The sequence below is a fragment of the Anabas testudineus genome, chromosome 21 (assembly GCF_900324465.2).
Source record: "Anabas testudineus chromosome 21, fAnaTes1.2, whole genome shotgun sequence".
Classification (NCBI taxonomy): domain Eukaryota; kingdom Metazoa; phylum Chordata; class Actinopteri; order Anabantiformes; family Anabantidae; genus Anabas; species Anabas testudineus.
Genome location: NC_046629.1, coordinates 4,541,174 through 4,561,909, shown reverse-complemented (window position 1 = coordinate 4,561,909; position 20,736 = coordinate 4,541,174). Strand labels below are relative to the sequence as shown.

The window sequence follows — 20,736 nt, the reverse complement described above, 5'->3', positions numbered from 1 at the left end:
GTCACGTCTAATGTCATGGAATGGTCAGCATCCTGTTATTCTCAGCGTCAGAACATGATCATTGTGTTTTCTTTCACCCAGGTGATGGACTGGATAGAAAACCACGGTGAAGCTTTCCTCAGCAAACACACTGGTGTTGGGAAATCCCTTCACAGAGCCCGGGCCCTGCAGAAGAGACATGATGACTTTGAAGACGTAGCTCAGGTAAGCCAGTCTGTCCACGTCGTTTCACATCAAAGGAGGATGAAGTAATTTAACAAACTAATTACACAATGATGTGTAATGATGGGTACTTTTTGAATGTTTATGTCGGCTGCTACCAGACATGAGACAACACTGGAGAACAATACTTAAAGCAGTTAAACCTTTGTCTCTTTTGCTGCCATGCCCTCAGTCGTGCAGCTGAATTTCTGTTGGCATAGCTATCTGAAAGGAGCAGCATGCCTCTAAACTTCTGAGGCTCAAGGGATTGTAAGTGCAACTCCACTCCGGAGCTCTCACTTACCATATAAACATCCCACCAAGGTGCACATTTTGAAATTTGTGTTTTTGTTTTTTCATATTTGTTCACTTCCCTTCGAAACATCTGCAAGTAATCCGCTTTGATTAATCCCAAATTTCCAAAAGCACCATGTGTGATGGTGGCAGGGAGCATGAAGACATCCCTCTACGTAACCATGTATGGTCACAAGCCTGAAAGATTTGCAGTAGATTTTATCCATTCCTGAATTTTGATGCCAAATTAAAAACATACTGGATAGAAAGATGAAAACAAAACAAAGAAGCATGTTGAGGCTCCGAGTAGAGGTTCAGACAGTGGGAGCAAAACTGCAAAAGAAATTGTACAGTACAGAAAACTCAGTGCAACAGCAGTATTTTATGTTGAATATTTAACTCTCTGTGCACTATCATGACTAACTGCCTCACCATGAACTTTACCCTAACTCTATTCAAAACTCTAACCCTAAAACTTAGTCTTAACCCTGAAGTTGCTCTTTAAACACCTTTCTCAGTGTGGAGTCTGGCTAAAATGTCCTCACTTTGTAAAAATGTTCTCAGTCCAAAGGTTAAAAATTCATGCTGAGATCCCTCCATCTTTCTAATCTCACATATTCTTATAAAAGCTCTTTAAAAAGACACATAATGCAGCCTGTGGCGTCAAATAACGGACAGAAGTCTATTCACCAAACGTGGAAATTAATAAATGATTAGCAACTTTGGTCGGTGGAGTTTCAGCAAAGTGATAATCCCATAAAAGAGTGAGTGTTAATCCTCTAAATACTGTGTATTTGCATAATATGATGTTTACACTCTGGATCAGGATTAACCTTCCTAACCTGCTGTGGATCAGCATTATTTGGGTCAGTTGCTCTCTCTTCTCTGTTTCACTCCATTTTCCCCTTTATCATTGTAAAATTCTTCTCTTAGCAGTTAACACAACTGAAATTAGTACACGTTTATTTATACATTACATTTATACATTTATACATTCTCTTCACCTAGGAATCTACCACATATTTATAGTGGCTTCTGGATGCCTACAAATTATAGACAGTATGGCAGTAAGTGGATATGTCCTCTTATTAGTTCCTAAGTAAGTGAATCTATCTTCTGCCTTTGTGCACTCATCATACATTAGGAAAGCAACAGTGTGCAGGGTGAGTTGTCTCTCAGCAGCTCCTGTGTGCCATGCATGTGAGATTCCAGGTTGGTTAGGAAGCACAGCATGGTCAGTTGCAAGATAAAGTATGTGAACCCTTTGGGATTACGTGGAGTTTTGCATGAATTGGTTATAAAATGTGCTCCGATCTTCATCTAAGTCACAAAAATACAGAAACACAGTCTGCTTAAAACATTAATACACAAACATAATATGTTTTCATGGTTTATTGAACATAATAAGTTAACATTCACAGTGCAGGGTGGAAAAAGTATGTGAACCTTTGGACTTAATAACTGGTTGACCCGCCTTTGGCAGCAATAACCTCAACCAAACGTTTCCTGTAGTTGCAGATCAGACAGAGTAATTTTGGACCACTCCTCTTCCCAAAACTGTTTGTGTTGTATTATTTAAATTTATTATTATATAAACTCCACGTAATCCTAAAGCATTCACATAGTTATTCTTGCAACTGTAGCATTAGTGGTAAGATCAGTGGGGTTAGGGTGATTTCAAAGTTTATTTCAATTTAAATAATAAATTATACTCATTCATTTGCAGTTCATTCTAAAAAATCAGGTATGAGCTTCAGTTTTCAGGTGACAGGCATGATCCTGCCTTCCCGTCATCCCCCTGCTATAATCCTCACCCACAACTAAACCAGTCATGCAGCAAAGACTAATAATCTCTTGTAAATTTTAATCTTTATCTTCTAACTAATCCCTCTAACACACTGAAATATCCATGGCTGTAAGCTTCACCCAAATACCTCAACTTATATTCTTAAATAATTGGGATCATAACACAGTTTCCTCCCTCTGGTACCACACCCCCAACCTCCAGTCTCCATAAAAGATCTCAGATGTAATATATTTCCTGAAATGAAAATTTCCAGTGGTAATCTCTTATGCTTACTAGCAGAGACCGACACTAATCCATTTTGTCCTCCTGAATAATTATTGAGAGCTTTAACTCTCAGACAGGATTTAGTCTCTTTTTAAGGGAGGTAGAGGTAAAAAGAAGGAATGTTCCACTGTCGATTTACAGAAACTGTATTAATACGTATGTTAATACAACATGATCCGTGTGGGTATTCATTTATTGTGAGAAATGTGACTGTGGACTTACAGTGGTGATAATTGAATAATATAGTACGCTGTGGCTACAATATGTGTCGATCACAAATGCATTTTTAAACTAATACCAATAGTGATAAGGTTCTTAACGAAGGTCCATCCTCCTTCTCCTCCTCGTCTTCTCAGAACACATACACTAATGCAGACAAGCTGCTGGAGGCGGCTGAGCAGCTCGCTCAGACTGGAGAGTGCGACCCTGAGGAAATCTACAAAGCAGCCAGACACCTAGAAGTCCGAATCCAGGACTTTGTCCGCCGAGTCGAACACAGGAAGTTGCTGCTTGACATGTCTGTCTCCTTCCACACACACACCAAGGAGGTGGGAAAGTCAAACACACACAAACCCAAAAACAATCCCAGACGTATCATTCTGCTCCCAACTAGTTTGAACTGAATTAATGCTTAATTGTGTGATTAAACACATAGAGTCTGATATGTGATAAGGGTGTAATTGCAGGTTTTCAGTCCTGTTAGGAGAATTGGGTTAGTGGCAGTGGAGCCTGTTATGTAGGTGTAAGTGTTATTTTTAGTGCCCTCCGGTGCACAGCAGTGTTTAGGTGGTTCAGTGCAAGTGTTGATCACAGATCTGCTGACCCGCCCGTCTGTTGTATCCAGCTCTGGTCGTGGATGGAGGAGCTGCAGAAACAGCTGCTGGACGACGTGTGCTGTGACTCGGTGGATTCAGTTCAGACCCTGATCCAGCAGTTTCAGCAGCAGCAGACGGCCACACTGGAGGCAACTCTCAATGTGATTAAAGAGGGAGAGGAATTAATGCAGCAGCTCAGGTAATAATCAAATGTGGCATGTGAGAGGGTGAAAAACTAATACCTATACTTAGGTAATGATATTAATATTTATGTTATTAAAGTGAGAATGTATCAACAGCCCAGGTCATAATATTTCACACTTAAAATTCATTAAAAAGTCAAATTCACTCAGCCGCTGAGGTGAGATTAAACAAAACATTTACTATGTCGGCACAGATATGCGCTGACTCATGTTTCACCTCCTCTTTTTTGTATGAAAAGACAGTTAAAATGATTCTAGTTGTGCTGGTAACTAAGTTGATTTAACTGGAGGGAGTGTGAACTTTTAGCTGATGCTGATAAAATGGCAAAAACACTTTCTAATAAATTAAACTCAGACTATAATAAACTTCATTAATATACAGTATATTTGCCTACTTATATTTAATTTTACTAGCCCCTCTCCTAAAAGCAGCTGTCTTCCAAAACAAGTTTTGAAGAAGACCTCCTGGTATGAAGGACGTGTTGTGTTAGGACCTAGTGTAATGTCTCCTCTATTCCTCTTTTCGCAGAGATGCAGCCATGTCGACCAATAAGACGCCACACTGTAGTTCTATCGCACACATCCAGGGGGTGCTGCAGCAACTGGACGAGGCCCAGGGACAGATGGAGGAACTGTTCCACGAACGCAAAATCAAACTGGACATTTTCCTCCAGCTACGCATCTTTGAGCAGTATACAATAGAGGTATGAGAACAGGAGTGTAGAACTCAAACAGATAGTACTCAAACACTGCATTCAACATGTTTGACACACGCCTTGTGTCTTCTGTCCTGCAGGTCACGGCGGAGTTGGACGCCTGGAACGAGGACTTGTCGCGTCAGTTGAATGATGCCAGCCGCTCAGGCGGTAGCAGTGGCAGCAGCAGTGGGGGAGGCAGCGCCTCCTCTGGCAGTGCAGAGGACATCGGCCTGGCTGAGCAACGGCTGAAGCGACACGCAGAGAGGAAGGCGGCCATGAACAACATGACCTATGAAGTGATGCAACAGGGTCAAGACCTGCACCAGTACATCATGGAGGTTCAGGCTTCAGGTGAAATGGAGACAAAGCTTGCTCTGTTATGTTATTTATTTAACATATGATCAGATTGCTCATCAGCTGTGTTCATGTGTGTCTGTCTGTGCCAGTCAGGGGTGATGTGGGACAATTATACTTCTATTAAATGCATTAACTAATCAGACAGTGGCAGCTCAAACTGATTAGAAAGCCTCCCCTCAGGAGGGTTCTACATTCAATTAGAACCATCCAGAGTTTTTGTGAGAATGAGAAGAGGCAATATTTATTATTAATGCCTGTTTGTCCAATACACAGATAAAGTAGAGACATTTTCAGCCTAGCTTAGCATGAAGGCACAGAGGGACTGTAGTTTTATATTTTCTGTGCAGTGCTCAATAAAACACAGAACATCCTTCCATAAAAAGTCATGTAAAAGTGTGTGTGTTTGTCAGGAATTGAGCTGACGGGGGAGAAGGACATGGACTTGGCCTCTCAGGTCCAGGAGCTGCTGGAGTTCCTCCATGAGAAGCAGCAGGAAGTGGAGCTCAGCGCTCAGCACACGCACACACGCCTGGAGCAGAGTCTGCAGCTCCGCCACCTACAGGCCGAGGTGAAACAGGTAAAAACGTGAAAACACCAGCTCAAGGTGCTAAAGAAAAGAAACCACACCTGTGTAGTAACTCACTGAGCATCAACTCAAAGTCCATTAAGATCCTGGAAATAGTTTTTGCTTTAAGTTGATCCACTCGTCCACTCAACAGGTTCACTAGGCTGCTGCTGCTGCTGCTGCTGCTGCAGGGTGTAGAGTTAAAAACCAGGATAGAACCATCCTATAGTTGTGAGAACTTAAGGAGACAATTTTAATCTAGTTTTATTTTCAAAATATCTTTTAGCAAAATAGTTGAATCCTAAAGCGATGTGAGAGCTGAAAATACTGTTGTAGGTAGAGGTTTATCTACAAATGATCCAGAGCATTACTCTGATCCAAAGCCAAAGAACAGTAGAAAACCAAATCCTAAAAAGGAAATAACATGCAGGTTTAATGGAGCAAGGTGGGTTGGCTTATTAGAAACAAAGAAAATAAGCTGAAAAGACTCCTCCATGTTGGAGAAGTGACAAGAACAACATCCACATCTTCCTCCTCAATAAAGCAAATGTTGTTTTTTTTATGTGTTTTTTTGTGAAGACGCTGCTGCAGATGTGAACGTGAACATGTTGTGTGTTGAGACAGGAAGCACAGCACTGCTGCTGCAGATGGATACAGCTGAATAATTAATGAGGTTTAGGGCAATGTGCTAATAACATACACACACAAACACACACTCATCTTCCAGTGTATCATATAGAATGTGCCACATGGCAAAGGTGGAAATACAACGATGCAGACAGAGTGAGAAACCCTATTATACAATGAGCCACGCTATCTGCACATGATGCATCTAGGCTACAGCAGGACGTCTGTTTGTTGATACAGTGAATTAAAGTAACGTTCAAGACATCCAAGGTTCCCCAAAGACAAAGTAAGATTATATTAACTGAGCTCATACTTTGGAATTGGTCTTATCTACAGTTTTAAGGTTTGTTTGGTGGAAGTGTTTCACTTTTCTTCTTCATATCTCCACAGTTCACATTTTCTTTAACTTTTTTCGTGCATGATAAACACCTACAGTAGATCTGTTCGTTATTTTGTCATTGTCACTGTTTCTCTCTCCGTTTAGGTGTTGGGTTGGATTCGTAATGGTGAGTCCATGTTGAATGCCAGCATGGTAAACGCCAGCTCTCTGTCTGAGGCCGAGCAGCTGCAGAGGGAGCATGAACAGTTCCAGATGGCCATAGAGGTACAAGCTCACTCAAACACATCCTAATTATTGCTGCTCAAACCAGGCTTACTGTATCTTAGTATTAATTATTTGAGTCTGGTTTGCCTCAATAATTATTTCATTCTGCATTCTGAATACTAACAGATGATAATACACTAACATGCACACACATACACACTCCGCGCATTGCTTTAAGTAGCTGACTGCAGAAAAGTGTGTGTGCACTGAAATAGGAAAAAAACATCTTGGTCAGCACTGTATCACACACACACACACACACACACACACACACACACACACACACATGCACAACACTTTGTTTTGGCCCAGACCCAGCATGTGTGTTCCGGCCTGGTTTTACTCATGTAGAACTCTAACTGGTGTGTGTGTGTGTGTGTGTGCACCCGTGTATGTGTGAGTCTCAACATGATGTAAGTCATGCGTCCTCCATCAGACTGATGTAATACTGGCTCAGCTAATAGCTTAAACACACACACACACACACACACAGCACAATACAAGCATTGTAGGCTCCAATACGAACAGTGAAATGATGACACACTGAGTAAAGAAATCATCATTTTATTCTAGATCAGATCATCACTGGTAAACAAGTGGCCGGACTCTTAAAACTTAATAAGAGGAAACAATGTGTTGTTCATATGATGACATGATTTTAATTGATAGTAATAATTTCTCTCCTCTTCCTCCAGTCTCTCTTTCATGCTAACTCTCTCCAGAAGACCCATCAAAGTGCTCTGCAGGTCCAGCAAAAAGCTGAGGTGAATCTATTCTGTTACTTCATTCTTTACCTTTTAGTGTCCATCATACAGCTTTACGTCTACACTACTAAATCTAGGAGATGCTACAGTTACATTACATTAACGTCATTACTGCTCTTTGCTGCTTTGTTCCAGATGATGCTACAAGCAGGTCACTACGATCCAGAAGCGATTCGAAACTGTGCTGAGAAAGTGGCCGTTCATTGGCAGCAGCTGATGCTGAAGATGGAAGACCGCCTGAAACTTGTCAATGCATCCGTGGCATTTTACAAGACGTCCGAACAGGTACACATCACAAATTCTAGAGTCCGAGCACCAGTGGAGCTGTGAGTGTTGGTAGGTTGTCACCAACTCTTTGTGCCCATCCAGGTGTGCAGCGTGTTAGAGAGCCTGGAGCAGGAGTATCGTCGCGACGAAGACTGGTGTGGCAGTCACGACAAGCTGGGAACGTCAGCCGACAGCGACCACCTTGTACCTCTGATCAGTAAACACTTGGAGCAGAAAGAAGCTTTCCTCAAGGTGATTCCTCACATCAGAAAACAGGCTGCTGTGCTGCTACACAGATGCTCCGTACATACAAAGAAGAAAAAACACTGACACAGCAGAAAGTCAGCAGAGATAGAAGATGCATGAGAAGAATAAGGGAGAAGACAACAGAGCAGAACGAGCCAGAATAAAAAGTCGTTTAGATTCTGTCCTTTTTGGATTCCATTTAAACTGGCAAATGTCCAGTTTAATGAAGGTTTGTGCTGGTTTTGGATGAGATAAGATGCCAGCGGGCGAGAAGGTGAAATAAGATGAAAGACTTAAATCAATATTAAGGCAATTCAGCGTCTCTGCCGACACTTTAGAGTTTCAGTAGCTTTAATAACATTTGCAAATGACGTGACTGACTGCTAATAAAATAAAAATGTGATAAGACAATCGGTCCCTTTCCTGGATAATCAACATCTATTTCAGTCTATTGCATATCGCTGTTTTTCAGGCGTGCACTCTGGCTCGGAGAAACGCTGAGGTATTTCTGAAGTACATTCACAGGAACAATGTGAGCATGCCCGGAGCTGCCAGTCACACCAGAGGGCCTGAGCAGCAGGTTAAAGGTCAGTGCTGCTGATCCAGCTGTACTGTGATGCTGCTTTGATTTGACAATGATTACATCAACTGCTTATTATACATTGAGTCAGAATGACTGACGATGACTATAAACAACATATTGTATGTATATGTATATTTAAAGCTCATTGTTTAAGTTTAACATGTAGTTTATTCTGATCACAGAGAAAACATAAACACAAATATATCATATGTTTTCTTATAATGTACTTAACTTAAACCTAATGTTGAGTTTTAATTACCAGCTCGTGAGCTACGAGCTCACACTTTGGGAAAGAGTTTGATTACTGTAATACTGATTTTGTTTGTTTGTGTGTGCAGCCATTCTGAATGAGCTGCTGCAGAGAGAGAACAGAGTCCTTCACTTCTGGACATTAAAGAAACGAAGACTGGATCAGTGTCAGCAGTATGTGGTGTTTGAACGCAGCGCTAAACAGGTCAGTGTGTGTGTGTGTGTGTGTGTTGTTTGCTGGCTGGATTTTAGCTTTGGGGAAAAGTGCAGCACTAAAGAGACATCTGTTTTACTTTATTGAGTGACTTCATATCAGCATTATGCGTTGTGTATGTGTGCAGGCACTCGATTGGATCCAGGAGACAGGTGAGGTTTACCTGGCCACACACACGTCACCTGGGGACGGCAGTGAGGAAACACAGGAGCTCCTCACTGACTGCCATCACTTCAGACTCTCTGCCAAGGTACACTGTGTGTGATCTCAGTTACTGAGAATTTAATTTAGATAAGATAAAACTTTATTAAACCCGTGAAGGGAAATTCAGGTAGTCTTGCAGATGAAGGTAGTAAAAGTAGTTACACAGTTATACATGTCAACATGGCTTGATGTAGAAGTCGAGAGCATCGGGACACCTCCAATAAAAAAGTATGTATATTTTTCAGCAAACCAAGGAAAAGGTGAAGCTGCTGATCCAGCTTGCAGACAACCTGGTGGAGAAAGGTCACGCCCATGTGTCGGAGCTGAAGCGCTGGGTGAGCACGGTTGATCGCAGATATCGAGACTTCTCCCAACGCGTGGCCAAATACCAGGAGAGCCTGGAGAAGAGCCTGGGGGTCAGCTCTGAGGTGAAAACAAACAGCGTTTCACATGCATTACTAAAGAGCTCTTTCCGACTGTCAGTGTGATTTACATTCTCAATATCTCACTGTTGGATTCAGAAGAAGAGTTAGGAACATGATTAAAGATCTAATGGAGCCTAATCTGAATCATTTTTCTTCTGGATTATTGAAAAAAACCTCTTTATGTTCCTCTGTGCAGGACAATAAAGACTTGGAATTGGACATTATGCCTGCCAGCCTGACGGACGACCCCGAGGTCAAACTGCGAGATCCCAACCATGAGGTCAATGAAGAGAAGAGGAAGTCTGCCAGGAAGAAAGAGTGAGTAGTGGATGGAGGTGGAGCAGCAGAGTCTCTACAAGTCTCAATACAGACCTGCAGATGCATCATGTACAAAACCAAATACAATGTCTGAGGTGTTTTCCAAAACTCCTCTGCAGCCTTCTGAAAGATTTTTGTTTTGTCATGAGTTGTTTGTTGACAGAGAAACGCTAGTGGGCTCATACGATCATGACTCGTAATTAACATCTCTTTTCTTGTCTCAGATTCATCATGGCAGAGCTACTGCAGACAGAGAAAACCTACGTCAGAGATCTGCACGAGTGTCTAGAAGTAAGAAAAAAGCCGTCTTCTTATTCTGTTTTGTAGCTTTGACACAACAAATGTCTACCTGTCTGCCTCACTTGTCTGCTCCTCCTGCCTGTCAGACCTACTTGTGGGAGATGACCAACGGCGTGGAGGAAATTCCTCCAGGCATCGCCAACAAGGAGCACATCATCTTTGGCAACATGCAGGAGATCTGTGACTTCCACAACAAGTGAGAGATTGTTTCAGTCTCTGTTCAAACGGATTAGTCCAATATAAACATTTCTGATGTACAAACCAGCACAGCAACAAGCCGACAGCACCTCGCACATCTGTCAGTAACAAGTAAACTTTTCTTCAGTGGAAACTCTTTAACAGATTTGTCACTTAAACTCTCGCTGCTTCCAAACCTCCTGAGGGGAATATTTCAGGTTTTTATCTAAAGTTGTTCTGACAAGGGAGCTGAGTACGAGCTTTGATAGACAGTTCACGAACTCCAGGAGTTTGACTGAGGAGCTCCTCTTCTCTCATCTCCTTGTTGTACCTGGAAATCTGTGTTGTCGGTCCTCAAGGAACATTTTCTTGTTCTCAGCGACTCTGTTTAGATCTTAAAGGAACTTAAAACAACCATTTTAGGCTAAACTTTCTGTCTCCCTGCTACATTTTGAGGAAGGTGCACACTGTGAGCGTTGGCTGTTTGTGTGTTTCCAGTATTTTCCTGAAGGAGCTGGTGAACTATGAGCAGCTGCCAGAGGATGTCGGTCACTGCTTCGTCACCTGGGTGAGACTCATCAGCCATGTGATCACTGAAAGCTTTCTGCAGGTTGAATACAGTGAAATGTACCCACAGAACGGTCCTCACAAATCTGACCAGACCATCTGATCTGTTTTCCAGGCTGATAAGTTCCACATATATGTTGATTACTGTAAGAACAAACCAGACTCCAGTCAGCTCATACTGGAGCATGCCGGCACCTTCTTTGACGTGAGTAAAACCTTATATGTATAATTCACCTTCTGCACTCTACTATAGTTTACCTCCTGAAATTAAAGCTAATTGTGTAGTTCACTTGTTCGGTCAGCAGATGGCAATGCCTGATCGTTGAGTAGGTTGAATAAGTTGAATATAACACATCAACATTTATTTTATTATATTTTGTATTTGCTGTAGTTTTTCCTTCAGCACTTTACTTTAAAGTTTTTCTCCTTGGCTTAGATATTTTGTTTGCCTTGTTCCTCACTTGTAAGTATCTTTGGATAAAGCGTCTTTCAATTGACTAAATGTAACTGTGAATGTCTATGAACAGGACATTCAGCAGAGACGTGGACTGGCTAACTCCATCTCATCCTACCTCATAAAACCTGTCCAGAGGATCACAAAGTACCAACTACTACTTAAGGTACATAAACACACATACAGTACACAGGCTTCTGTTTTAGTTTTTGTGCTGTGCACTCTCATCGCGTTATCTGTGATACTCCTTCTCTGCTCTTGCAGGAGTTGCTGTCTTGCTGTGAGGAAGGCAAAGGAGAGATTAAAGACGGGTTGGAAGTGATGCTCAGTGTTCCTAAGAAAGCTAACGATGCCATGCATCTTGCCATGTTGGAGGGTGAGAAACATTAAAAGCATCATCAGCTTGTTGCATTTTTGTTTTTGTAGTGTTTGTGTTGAGATAAATTCTCTGTGTCAGGGTTTGAAGAAAACCTGGAGGTGCAAGGTGAGCTGATCCTGCAGGACAGTTTCCAGGTTTGGGATCCACGCTCTCTGATCAGGAAGGGCCGGGACCGACACCTCTTCCTGTTTGAGTTCTCCCTGGTCTTTAGCAAAGAGATCAAAGACTCCGCTGGCAGAACCAAGTACCAGTACAAGAACAGACTACTGGTGAGTAGTTATAGTTTTAATCATCAATCAGCTTGTAGGACTAGCTCTACAGTGTTAAAACAGATGATTAGCTGCCACTGACCCTCATCTTTGACACATCCATTCTTCCTCTCTGTCTGCAGACATCAGAGCTGGGGGTGACCGAGCACATTGAGGGTGACCCGTGTAAATTCGCTCTGTGGGCAGGAAGGACCCCTTCTTCTGATAACAAAACTGTGCTAAAGGTAAGTGCAAATTTATGTTTAAACGAAGAAACTCTCCGTCCTCTGTGGCAAAGTAAAGTGTTACATTAATGATGATTATATTCGTTTCTCCTCCAGGCGTCAAGTATGGAAGCTAAACAGGAGTGGATTAAAAACATCAGGGAGGTGATCCAGGAGAGGCTGACTCATCTGAAGGGGGCACTCAAGGAGCCTCTTCATCTGCCTAAAACACCAGCACTGTCCAAGCCCAGGAATAACGCTAAGAGGTAGACGAGGACAGGCACACAAGCATGATGTAGAAAAGGAAATGTCACTTTGAATCTAGAAAAAAGTCAGCTCGCCTAGATACATTCGGCTGATGTTTTGTCTGTACACAGCTGATTGAGTGAAATACAAACTTATTATGCAGTAAGGAGATTTAACTTTTGACCTTTTCTCACCTCTATTGTTGCCACAACTCAAAATGTTGTTATTGTACACAGTGGCAGTCTGGGAAAAAACGTCCTCATTGTGAAAATGTGTCATCAAAGCAGATTGGTCCCTTTTTGAAATTTAAAACGTTGGTTTCCCAACATTTTCCTGTTTAAGAGGAAATATTGTCCCAGCATTTTAGCAAAGTGTAATATCTGTATATATATTTACAGTGACTTAAATTTATATTCACTCTGATCCTGTGTGTGTTTTCAGGGAGGGAGCTGAAGATGGAGACAGTCAGGGAGATGGCAGCAGCCAACCAGATACCATCTCTATCGCATCCAGGACGTCCCAGAACACTGTGGACAGCGACAAGGTAAGATATGCACACAAACAGGAGTCACTGTGTAGTTCAAAACACATCGGACTGTTCAATTCACTGACATTGTGTTGGGTTACCTGCTGCTCCTTTGCCTTTCACGTCAACTATTGCTGTTTTAATTCCTACAACATGCTGTTACCTCATTGGATGTTGGAGAGTTAGCAGCTGATCAAGACTCCCTCTGTGGTTCCCGATGAGCTGATGACCCACAGCTGTGTCACTGCTACAGGGTCTCCCCTGCACCTACAGTGGGTGGAAGCAGGGGCTGTGCACATGCCAGTTCACGCAGACTCTGCACATTTGCAGTGCCTTGTGCGTCTTCTTACAATATACAAAAAGCACTAATCCTGCGGCAGGCACTCACCTCCATAATTTAAAGTTCACATGCAGCTCAGGGTTGAGTGTGTATGAGGAGAATTCAGCAATGTCATCACATGAACAGAGAAACTGTGAACAATGAAAAACCTCCTCAGGTTGTGTGCAGGCAGCTGTGCTGAAGTCTTCTACCAACCAGTCTCTCAAATCCAAGTAAGCCAATCTTTTATTTTATTATCTGTATTTTATCAGAGTGATGGGAGAAGGCAAAGAAGCATCAGTGAACCTGGTTACATTAAACTGGATTGGCTGATTGGATGTTTTCACACAGCTTTACTTGAATCTCTTCAAGCAACATTAAACATGTTTTGCAGTTGTTTATGATTAGTTGTTCTGATTCCACAGAGATTAGTTAGGATTCATTGTTTTTATTTGGGCTGGTTGTCCTCCAGTCTTACGATAGTATCTCCCTTCTCCCTGCTACACACATCCACCCACACACAACCCCACACTGGTGTCAGTCATGGCCTCCCACTGTAGGGTTACACAGTTTGGCCTTTTCTCCTCACAACCCCACGCCTACACACTTACCCTGCCTCTAAATGTCACCACCCAACACACACAGACTCTTCCCCACTCATGCAGAATGCTCTTAGCAGCTCGTCTTTGTGCGTCTGTGTCTAAACTCTTCTGTTTTTATATCGTGCACATAAACAAAAGCTCGTCTCCTGCTCTGTCACTCTGCATGTGTATTCATCTTACACCACATGTCTGCGTTTTTCTCTCCACTTCTTCGAGAACATCATAATGAGTTTTTCCAGCCTCTTCTGAGTGTGGGTGTCGTTGCTCTCGTCCAGTTTATTGTTTTTAGGATTTAGAAAACTCGAGCTCGCTATTTTTGGGTCCTCTCCTCTGCTCTTTTCATGAAAACATCACAAAAAAAAAAACACATTTTGTTTTGACAAGTTTCATATTTCATATGCTGCAGCAGCAGAGCATGCCTTTAACTGTGAGCTGCACTCTGTGTGCGCTTGTGGTTACTTGTCCTGTTTTTAATTAGTTTAATAAGCTCATTTGAGATACGACAACAGATGAGGAACTTAGCAACGCACAGTGCTGTGAATTCATAATTTAGGCTACTTTAAGTGCTAAGTACAAGTACAGATATTTATTGGCTAGCGATGGTGGCGATGTCGAGTCATCGAGCCTGAGAGACGACTGCATTTTTCTTACTTTGTTGTCTCATGCGAGGAGGTTGATGGTGGTCCCCACTTGTTCTCTGCCAGCCCTCTGGCCATGTATCATCATACAGTGTGCCAGTCCCCTGTGTATTTTGGAGTAAACACAAAAGTCAAGATGTGGTGTTTATTGAATCAGTGATCTGAGCATGTTTGTTCAGCCCTGTAGCCACTTTTAATGTTCACTGTGGGTTTAGTATCTCTGTGGATGACTTTCACTCCAGTCCTGAGAAAAACACTCTGTTTGAATCAAAACAAGACACAGAATCAAGTTTTCAGTTTTTATTCAAATCAAACTTTAATCCTGAGAAAAGAGCACTAGTATATATCAAACAGTCGTCTCTTAACCGCGTTTATTAGGAAAGATGAGCTGCAGATTGTCAGAATCTGTTGGACTGAGGTGATTCATCAGGTCGACACATTTTAGGTTTGCTTGTCAGTAAACAGTAGATGTTTGTTACAGTACATCTGGAAGTGTTCAGTGAGTCAGTCACTGTCACCTGAGTACTAGATACAGTACTTGTACGATGTAGTCCTCTCCATTCTTAGTCTTCATTAGTCTTCCTCTCTTGCTTTCTTCTCCTCAGCTCACCTTTCTCTGTCTTGCTCTGACCTGCTTTCTTGTCTGTGCCTCTTCTTGTTTTTTCCTGCTCTACCCCCTATTTATATACCTCCTGCTCTGTTTTCTGTCTTTCCACCTCCTGCTATCAGTCACTGAATTACCTTTATGACCATCATTAGTCGCTGCTTTTACAGCTCATCCTTCTTTCACTTTCTACATGTTGACACACCTCTCTCTGTCACGCCTTTGCTGTCGAAGCCTTTTTCTCTCTCTCTCTGTCTCCATATACTATAATAACAGTTCCCTACTGGCGTAGTCAGATGTTCCACTGGCTGTCTGCGTCTAGAGACTGTGTGTGTCTGTGTGTGTGTGTGTGTGCGCAGACAGGGTGGGAAGCTACTGTTTCTGGTGGTTTTTGGAGTTTTATATGACTTTTTTTTTTCTTGTCTGAGTTTTTCAGTTTGCCTATTTACTTGCTTTACTTCTGTGTGTTTTGACGGTTCTGTCTCGACGTCTTTACCACCACCCCCTTTCTGTCTGTCTTACATCCTCCTTCTCTTACATGCTTCACTTCAGCAATGTAATGAATGGGAAGAAGGTTAAAATTTAACAATAGTTTCAGCATATCAGTTCTTTTTAATTACTTTAGTGAGTATATAGATGAATCATTTCAGTTTTCCCAGATGTTACAATCACTGTTTTGAGAAATCTTATCTTGTCTTATGGTAATAACATCAGGACGTCTGTTCATTTTTAATTGTGTGAGAGGACAGTTGCTCCTGAAGAGTAGTAGGTAGCAGTTTTCTTTCTTTGCTTATTTTACAATAAGGTAAAACAGAAATTATTCAGGACCAGCCCAGACGAGGTATATAATCTCTCCTCCCAGCTGGACATGCACAGAGAGCCTTGGATAGAAAGGCACCGAAAAGGGCATATTGCTAAGCTGAACCACCTGAACTATGACTATAAGTCCATTTAATTAATTAACTGTTCACACTACATAGGTGTAAACACACTCAAATAACATTTGGCTAAAACTTCTGTATTTTTTTTTTTTATCACACGACCTCTTGTGGTTGTGACCACTGCCTTCTTTAACTAGAGGAGACAGAATCATTACACTCTTGCTAAAGGTTGGAGTAAATGTTTTGGTAAACCCTGTGTGTGTGTGTGTGTGTGTGTGTGTGTGTGTGTGTGTGTGTGTGTGTGTGTGTGTGTGTGCAAATCTTTTCCTACAGTCCATGTTGTTGCTTTATTTTTTTTCCATGAATGAATGCAACCTTTCCCTAACCTTGGTAAAGTAGTTTTATTTAACTTCACTGAACCAGAGTAGAACCTTGAAATAGCTGCGAACATTTCTAGAAAAGTCACTTTGGTCGTTTTCGATGACACTGGCAAACCACAGGTTTTGTCCTTTATGCTTGTTGTGCCATTGTCTAAATAGTGAGGAACTGCTCTGTGCCAATGTACATGATGCGATTCAGGATACGCCGGCTCCATGATGCTCTGTTGACATACTGAGGTTCACACCACTTCTCTAACATCTTGTTAGATGTGTCATTTCTGTGACGCCGTGTGGAATATGCCTTTTATGTGCTGTTTTTCGGTGCAGTGAGTCAGCTGTGGTCCAGTCTGTGGTCTTTACATTATTTAAAGCATCATTCCAGTGGCTGACAACTTGGCAGGTCCCATGGCTCCACCACAGCCCGGCCGTTAGGGGACAGACCCCTTTTTTTAGCGTACGCCTTCAGCTGGAGTAAAATTGTGCTTCTCTTTGAGCCACGCTCAATAAAAATGACTCCTGTACTGACTGAATAGGCATCGCTTGTTGGAAAGCTGTGTCTTTAAAGAACGTCTTTCAGGCTCGGTGCCAGTTGACACAAATGATGACATATATATATATATATATATGTTTTGATACTCAACACTTGTGGTTTTTAGCCATGCAGATAATAAATGTTGATCTGTGGGTCGGTCGGTTTGGTCCTGAGGAGATCGGTGCTAATGTCTTTGCAGATCCACTGACTATGCACCAGAGTGACATTTGTGGTTTTAAGTTTAATGTCTGCACAGCTATAGCTGCTGTAGATCTGCCCGTGTTCATGTTTTTATTGATTTGATGTACAGCCATAAACAGCCAAAAAAGCTTTCTCGGAGCAGTTTCTCATTTCGAGACAAGGATGCACTCGATTTTGTTGCTGGTGTTGCAGCATACAGCTGCAGCCCTGTTACACTAGCCGCCAATTGTTCACACGTGTGTGTTCTCATGAATCAAACGCATTCAGTGTTGGGTGCAGGCTGAATTCGTACAGTAGCCATCTGCTGGTCATCTGACTTCTGTGTTACACACAAACGCAAAAAGTCACGGCAGCTGAAAGTGTTTCAGTGCCCGAGTAGCTTCCAGCGAGTGGGAGAAATGTGAACACACTGACCCCCCACACACACACTCACACACACACACACACACACACTCACTGAGAGTGCCTTTCCCATCAGACACAAAGCTACAGCTGTTTGTTCAGAGTGAGAGAGGAAAAGGGAGAGAGGGAGTGTGTGAGGGCGTGTTTATGTGTGTGGCAGAGGAACAATTGAGAGAGTTGTCAAAGACGGAGAGAGCGACACCAGAGGAGGTCGACATGTCAAAGTGGATGAGCTTTAAACTTTTCAAAGAGAGTAGCCGAGTGAGTACAAATCGCTGAACTAAACACTGTAAACTGGCTGTTTACTCGCTCTCCTGGCAGATGAAATTATACTTGTTAGCACTTTCCATTCACTACTTACTGATAAAACAGACTCACAGACACGTCTCTCGTCTGTGTTTAGAAGTACTGTTGCATATTTCATTTTTCTGTCTTTCCAGTAGTGTATTTATTTTGATTGAGGTAGAAACGTTACATGTGTCATGAACTGGGGGTTATATTCTAGCATAGACAAGTACTATACTACCCTCATTTGTATTTCAGTCGTCCTAATCCTGAACTACATGTTGACTACAGTATTTGAGAGCATGCAGATCCTTCTAAACTCTGTTGTTTAACTTATCCTCCACTTAACTTCTGTTTTGACTTGAGTCCCTGCATGAATGGAAAAGCTGAGAAGGTTTTGAGTGATTTTTATTTTCTTTCCATTGAGTGTGTTTGAATGAAGACTGTGGGGAAATGAAGTGTGTATGTTCAGTTCTCCTCCTCTGTAGAAAAGATGTTTTGACACTTAATTGTTGGTTACTTTTGGAGGCTGGTTCAGATCTGGTCACTGGTTCAGAGGCTAATCCAGATCATACGTGTGATCGACTTTCACTTAGCGTAGCTGTGCGTGTGTGTGTGTGTCAGTGTAATGGGGGAGATTAATGGTTAAACAGGGTGTGTGTGTGTGTGCCAGGTAGACGAAGAGACAGGAAACAGCCCATTAGCTGCCACTGAGAGACGGGATAAACAAAATGTGAGCATCCAGACGGCTGAATTGAAGTCGGTTTGGTTCCGATTACAGAGCAGAGACACTGGTCAAACAGCGTCAACACACTCCTGGACTCACTGTGTTATTTAAGTGCAGTGCAAGTGTACAGAAAGGAAAGAAGCATCACTTACGCCTTTTCTCAAGCTGTCATTTTGCTGACTGAATGTACCATAGTCAGTAACAACTGCAAACATTTCACTTACAGTTTGTGCATTTACAGTCACAACTATGACAGTTAGACCAAAAGAAAAAGGTTTTGAGGAGAATTGAGAATTAATGTTGATTGTTTTAAACTGAATATGCAGCTATAGCACACTGCTTGTCCAAAAAACAAAGTCACCACCTGGATTTAACTAAGCAAATAGGTACTGGATAATTACTGCATGGATGATTATTGTTCAGCTGACAACTAGTTATTTAACTCTGACTGATGCAGTGAGTAGCTTCTCATTTCTCAAACAACCATGTCTGAAGACAGGTCCTGTGGTCGTTGAAGAATATCTGTTTCTGAAGGGTTAAATTATTGATATGAAACAAAGAAAACATCTAAGGAGACTGATGAAACTAATAAAACTGAGTTAAGAACTGTCCAATGGAAGAAGGTCTCCCATCATCAATAGAAGATCTTGGAGAAAAATGATTGCAACTCTGGAATATCAGTCTCACATTTAACTCCAGCAACAAGGCGTGTGACGCTGGTACTATATCATCTGTGTGTACAGTCAGTGTACTGACACGTAATCTACTGCAGAAAGATTCAGACTAGCATCCGGTCTGGTTTGTGCAAAAAATATGAATATGTAACAGACACTTGCACATACAAAAACACCTTGATGTGTAGCAGTGTCTTGTTTTAGTTAATAGTTAAAGCTCTGAAATAAGTGTAGCTGTAATCAGTGTTACATTAAAATGTACTTATGAAGATAAATAATACTTTCAGAGTACAGAGCTTATTAGGAACTTTGATACACTGTGGGCTAATTGTGTCCCCCCCATGTTTTCATGTTCTTTCCTCGTTTGCTAATCGAGAACATTTAGGGACAGATCTTTGTCTTTGTGTGAGTTGAAGTCAGGCAAAAAAAAGTTGCACTTGTTTTTTGCTCTGGTACAAAATGTTGCCAGCGAATGCAAGTATTGCAAATTAGTTGCATATGAAAGTAATTCCTTGGCAGTCCCTAACTAGCACAAATATTTCCACATAAGCATGCGGTGTTACGACTTTTCAAATTAATAATAATCTCTATAAACTACTTTACAGACTTAATTGATCCTTAGCTTTCAGCCTTAATAAAAATTCTTCATTAATCATAACAATTTTAATTTTCAGGTACATCAATTACTGGTGGTACACGACACATAACTTAAGTAAAAGCTACAGCACATAAATGTAGAACTACTATATTGCAAGTAAAAATCCTGCATTCAAGTGAACTTACTGCACTTACTACATCCAAAGTAAAAGTAAATCTTCATTTATTACATGACTAGACTGATAATATTAATGCTTCATTTAATAAGAACAATTTGTCTGTTGTAGCTGGTCTAGGTAATTCAAATAAAAGGTAGTTTAATCAAGTTGTTCCACTTCAGAGGATCCCAGGATGAATCTGGGGATAATTAATGGTGTAAGTAAAAAAAGAACAAATGTCTGCTGCACAAACGCCCACAAACATTTTCTTTATTATGTCAAAACTGCAGCTCTCAGATAGGGTTAGTGGGAAGAATTCAAAACAGACTTGGTCTTTTACTTGTAGTGGGGATCTGAAGATGGTGCACAGGGGGAAAGAGCCCTGGGGATTAATGCTAACGTGGACTCCGAGTGAGTCTGTGATGTTTTGTAGTGGTTAACCGTTGAGGACATGATTCTACACAGGAGATTTCTGCAGGAAGCAACTTGTGGAAATAATTTGTGTGAAGTCAGATTTCAATTTGTCAGCTTACAATTGCATTGTTATGGAACTACTAATGAATTAAGGTTGAGAGAGCTCACTCCATAGCTTAGAAGAGGAAATCTTCAGTGTCCTTGTCTAATGAATGAGTTGAAGGTTTCCGGATCTTAACAGGTTCCATTGGTTCTGCTTTTGAATGAGGTGTTTGTTCTGCTTAACGTCGTCTTCCTCTGCTCCAACATATGACCATCACAAGCTGGTGCGAGCTTGCGTGTGCACAGAAAGGGGTCATATGACAAACCGCACAAGACACACCCTCAAAGACACAAACATACAAACAAGTCCGTCAGATAAGACTGGCACTGAGAAGAGGACCGGCATATTTTTGTAGGGTAACCAGGAAGTCGGCATCACACTGGGTTTCTCATC

The 20,736-nt window shown here is 41.7% G+C and overlaps 1 protein-coding gene across 3 annotated transcripts in view; it reads left to right on the top strand.

Moving 5' to 3' along the window:
• Positions 1-20,736, top strand: part of kalrna (kalirin RhoGEF kinase a) — a 99,217-nt gene that overhangs the window by 45,342 nt on the left and 33,139 nt on the right. For all 3 annotated transcript variants that reach the window (XM_026376048.1, XM_026376047.1, XM_026376046.1), the window contains exons 14-38: positions 82-204; positions 2,923-3,114; positions 3,411-3,580; positions 4,114-4,288; positions 4,381-4,633; positions 5,050-5,216; positions 6,316-6,435; positions 7,131-7,199; positions 7,335-7,484; positions 7,569-7,718; positions 8,185-8,299; positions 8,634-8,749; positions 8,886-9,008; positions 9,208-9,390; positions 9,584-9,705; positions 9,930-9,996; positions 10,092-10,201; positions 10,681-10,750; positions 10,865-10,954; positions 11,277-11,369; positions 11,468-11,579; positions 11,661-11,851; positions 11,974-12,075; positions 12,172-12,320; positions 12,742-12,844. In XM_026376048.1, coding sequence (XP_026231833.1) covers positions 82-204; positions 2,923-3,114; positions 3,411-3,580; positions 4,114-4,288; positions 4,381-4,633; positions 5,050-5,216; positions 6,316-6,435; positions 7,131-7,199; positions 7,335-7,484; positions 7,569-7,718; positions 8,185-8,299; positions 8,634-8,749; positions 8,886-9,008; positions 9,208-9,390; positions 9,584-9,705; positions 9,930-9,996; positions 10,092-10,201; positions 10,681-10,750; positions 10,865-10,954; positions 11,277-11,369; positions 11,468-11,579; positions 11,661-11,851; positions 11,974-12,075; positions 12,172-12,320; positions 12,742-12,844 — 3,315 coding nt within the window. The remainder of the gene's footprint in view (positions 1-81; positions 205-2,922; positions 3,115-3,410; positions 3,581-4,113; positions 4,289-4,380; positions 4,634-5,049; positions 5,217-6,315; positions 6,436-7,130; positions 7,200-7,334; positions 7,485-7,568; positions 7,719-8,184; positions 8,300-8,633; positions 8,750-8,885; positions 9,009-9,207; positions 9,391-9,583; positions 9,706-9,929; positions 9,997-10,091; positions 10,202-10,680; positions 10,751-10,864; positions 10,955-11,276; positions 11,370-11,467; positions 11,580-11,660; positions 11,852-11,973; positions 12,076-12,171; positions 12,321-12,741; positions 12,845-20,736) is intronic.